Source organism: Plectropomus leopardus, unplaced genomic scaffold (assembly GCF_008729295.1).
Source record: "Plectropomus leopardus isolate mb unplaced genomic scaffold, YSFRI_Pleo_2.0 unplaced_scaffold21174, whole genome shotgun sequence".
Lineage (NCBI taxonomy): Eukaryota > Metazoa > Chordata > Actinopteri > Perciformes > Serranidae > Plectropomus > Plectropomus leopardus.
The window spans coordinates 1-4645 of record NW_024622910.1 but is presented as its reverse complement, the minus strand read 5'-3'; the positions used below and the strand labels follow the sequence as shown (position 1 = coordinate 4645).

At 41.3% G+C, this 4645-nt stretch overlaps 1 protein-coding gene across 1 annotated transcript; it reads right to left on the bottom strand.

Annotated features, from left to right (window-relative positions):
- Positions 1-916: 916 nt before the first annotated feature.
- LOC121965678 (protocadherin beta-11-like) lies at positions 917-3476 on the bottom strand (the record flags this gene model as incomplete). The annotated part of the gene is made up of 1 exon (XM_042515806.1): positions 917-3476. A coding segment is annotated over exon 1 (2514 nt), but the record flags the coding sequence as incomplete, so codon positions are not given.
- Positions 3477-4645: the final 1169 nt, after the last annotated feature.

Below are 4645 nucleotides of genomic sequence, written 5' to 3'. Positions count from 1 at the left end.
CGAAGGTACAGACGTAGATATCACTTTCAGTGAAAAAAAATCTCTAATCAAATCCAAGAATTAAAAAATAACAGTATTTCTAGCAGGTAAATCCACGAGATGAGCTTCACTTTAAAGCTTCACGAGACAGACCCTCTTCTCTCCGAGGAGCAAAACACTGAACGGAATTATGGGGGTGGACCGCTGCACTGATGATTTGGACAGTGAGTCAGTGATGTATCAACAGCGGCGCTCGGAGTCCATCTGAGGAAATGTATGCAGTGTGCACATCATGAGAACCATTTTAAATGTTGTGTTCAAAGTTTCTGAAAAGTTTTTTTATACTTGAAACCATAGGTGAGCCCTTTATATTTGAGACGTATAAATTAAACCTATGTTTGTTAATTGACCAGACACATGTTTAATTGTGCCGTAATTTTATTTCCATTTTAAAAAAAATGTACATTGCTGTTTTACTTATTGAAACAGGATTTCGGTTTGCGACCATCGAGACTATGAATTTAGTCAATTGAGAGGACCTGCATGAATGACATTTGGACATGGGCCTATTTCCCTCCCATCGGTTAAGATGATGAAGTGTAATTATCGAGGATAATCTCATGTATGCTGAAACTTTTTCCCCAAAAAAACAAACCAAAAACCTCAGAATGTGGTTATTGTGATGCCACATGTGTGCGATTCCCTTATTGTGGCGGTATTTTGTTAAACAAATTGAAACGAATATTTATAATTTAGCTTGCACTACAGGTCATTAAAAATTTGATTTCAAAACTAATCGATGGACGATTTCAGCAACGTAGACAGAGACACTATGGCGCCACTGAAAGCCTTGAGAGTGCACTGTGGTCAAACGAAGAAAAAAAAAGATACTACAACTACGGGACATGGAGAATAAAACATTAAAGATATCACTTACCAAAGTTGACATCTGAGAACAGTTCCCTGACAGCTGGTTGTCCACCTGTGGTGTATCAGTCCCAGCTCCGTCCACACTCACTAAACTTTGACTGATTGGCTGCATATATTTCATATCACTCTTTCTAGAGTCAGTCGTCCTGCACACCTCGTAATTGTACACGTGCTGCAGAGTCCCTGTCCCCAAAGTGTCTGAGTAACGTGGTGGATAATATGGAATCACAGGCAGATTGGAGTGATACAGGATGCGAGACTGTCTCCATCTGTAGATTTTCACTGATATAATAACCACCAAACACGTGATGAAGAGGAAGGAAACTACAGCCAAAGCCAACACTAAGTAAAAAGTCAGGTTGTCGTTGTACTCCTTGTCGTGTGTAAAGTCAGTGAACTCAGACAGCACTTCAGGGAAGCTGTCCGCCACTGCCACATTAACAATGACTGTAGCTGAACGAGAAGGCTGCCCGTTGTCCTCCACTATAACAGTCAGTCTTTGTTTCACAGCATCTTTATCAGTCACTTGGCGGATAGTTCTGATTTCTCCATTCTGTAAGCCCACTTCAAACAGCGCCCTGTCTGTGGCTTTCTGCAGTTTATAGGAGAGCCAGGCATTCTGTCCAGAGTCCACATCAACAGCCACCACTTTAGTCACCAGGTAGCCCACATCTGCTGAACGAGGCACCATCTCAGCCACCACAGAGCCACCAGTCTGGACTGGGTACAGCACCTGAGGAGGGTTGTCGTTCTGGTCCTGGATCATTAATTTCACAGTCACATTACTACTGAGTGGAGGGGAGCCTCCATCCTGCGCTTTGACGACGAATACCAGCTGTTTTACTTGTTCATAATCAAATGAGCGCACTGCATGTATTACTCCGCTTTCAGCACAAACGGACACACAGTGAGACACCGGAGATCCGTCTAGAGCAGAATCATCAAGAATATAAGATATGCGGGCGTTTTGGTTTTCATCTGGATCTTTAGCTCTAACAGTGAGAAGAGAAACGCCTGGAGAGTTATTCTCTGCAATAAAAGCATTGTAAATATTCTGTGAAAACACTGGAGCATTATCGTTCACATCAGAAACCTTTAAATTAAATGTTCTTTTTGTTGAGAGAGGAGGCATTCCTGCATCTGTCGCAACTACAGTGATGTTATGCTCTGAAACTGTTTCTCTATCTAACACAGTATCTGTCACCAAAGTATAGTAATTCCGTAAGGTAGATTTTATTCTGAAAGGCGCATTTTGTTCTATCTTACATGTTACCTGTCCGTTGTCACCTGAATCAAGGTCTTTTACATTTATAATCCCAATAGTTGTACCAGGAGGAGAGTCCTCTGACACAGGACTAGTGAATGACATGACGCTAATAGTAGGAGCGTTGTCATTGACATCAATTACTTCAATTATCACTTTACTTGAATCTGTCAATCCTCCCTGATCTTTGGCATCGATTCTGAGCTCAATTTTTTTGTCCTTCTCAAAATCTATTGGGCCCGAAACACACAAAACACCAGACACTTGATCTATGGACAACAAATCAGCTACATTGCTCTTCACGTTTGAAATTGAATATGTTATGTAACCATTCGATCCACTATCTGGGTCTGTAGCATTAACAGTTATGATATTAGTGCCTTTTGCTGCATTCTCAGTAACTGTAGCCTTATAAACGGTCTGGTTAAAAGCGGGCGCATTGTCATTTGCATCTAAAACATTTATGTTTATATTCACTGTGCCAGATCTCGGCGGATTCCCACCATCGACAGCGATAAGCTTTAAAGCGATGTGGGGAGCCTCCTCTCTGTCTAATTGCTTCTGAAGCACCATCTCAGCATATTTACTCCCGTCTGGATTCACATGCTGCTTTAAAACGAAATTGTCGTTGGACGTTAAAACATAATTTTGCAGGCCATTAACACCAACATCAAGGTCCTCAGCACTGTCCAGCACAAATCTTGCCCCAACGTTAGCGGACTCGCTTATGTCCAACATAATATCTGTTTTTTTGAATACCGGATGATGATCATTCACATCTAACACTTCAATTGTTATGTGATGTAGCTCCATGGGATTTTCTAAAATGATTTCAAAGCTAAAACTACACGGTGTTACGTCTCCGCAAAGCTGCTCTCGGTCTATTCTCTCATTCACGACTAGAATCCCTTTGTCTGTCTTCAGCTCGGTGTACTGGATGCTTTCTCCGGTCACGATACGGGCCCGCCCAGAACGAAGCCTTTTCAAATCCAAACCAAGGTCCTGTGCAATGTTACCGATCAGAGAGCCCTTCTTCATCTCCTCTGGTATAGAGTAGCGGATCTGACCAGCGACGATGTTAAAGGAGTAAAGCAACAAAAGAAGCATCACCCGCTGAGGTCCGAAATACACACGACATTTGCAGAGCGGTTGCTGATACGCCATATCAAACAGGGAGATTTTCCAGGGGGGAAAAAGAACAGAAATCCTCCGTTCTGGATTCAATAATATCCACTCTTCCAGATGTATTTTGTTCATGTATTGAAAACAAGAAAAGGAAGCCGCGAGACAAAAGCGAGATGTATCGAAATGTATATGTTTCCTGAATATCCCTCTGAGCCTACTTCAGTGTGATTCCTACAAACAACGTCACTGAACTGCACCAGAGACATCATGTGTACACGTTATATTCTTGTTCAACAGCGTCGCTTAGAGTCTAAAACTAGAACAGCAAACAATCTGAAATACATTATCGAGGGAGTATCCAAAGCAAAGACAAAAAATACTGACATCTATTATATAATGGCGACTTGCTTAAAATAATAATGAATGACATGTGAATGATTGTGTGGGGCGCTTTAAATGAACAAATGCTGAGAGACGTACCTATTTCACATGCATGAATAAGATTAATGAGAATATTAAAAATGACCCTACAGTTATTATATATAAAGGATATATAAAGGTTCAAGTTTGTGATTAGAAGCTATGAGAAAAATGGAAGGTGTGAGAAAAAAAACACTTTCTGTTAAAGAGGAGCTGTCCACACTGTGGTGCTGAAAAGAAGCGTGCGAATTTGAAACGGTAAAACTGTAACACACTGCTATTTTAGATCACTTCAGAAAAACAGTGTTCAAGATACAATGACTTTGTGTATTGCACCTCCTCTATAAAACAGTCTGCTTAATCCACCATTATTGATAATCTCAAGCAACAGCACTTTACAAGACTTTAAAGGTCACTCACAAAACACAAGCACATTTAGAAACAAATGAGCTGCAATCCAAACTAAAATGTCTCCAAGACAAAGCAACATGGGTGTGAATGAGAGCACATCATATCACTAACTGACAATAAAGGGGAACACAACTGTAATATTTATATATAAATAGTATAATAAAGTGATACAAAGTAAAGTGCTGTCCATGGTGCTGCAGAGGACGGGAGCGTGCAACACGTCACTACTGAGGCAAGAAGGAGAAATAGTGGAGCAGAGATGAAACTAGATTACTTAACTGACCTCTAGAGGAGAGTCTGGTTCATCCAGGATGCTCTTTTCACTCTGTATCCGCTGCATCGTCCCTGTAGAACTGGGGTCCATTATCAGCACGTTCTGACTACCAGCTCTGCCGAACTTACAGTCACTCTTTCTGGAGTCAGTCGTCCTGCACACCTCGTAATTGTACACGTGTTGCAGAGTCCCTGTCCCCAAAGTGTCTGAGTAACGTGGTGGATAATATGGAATCACAGGCA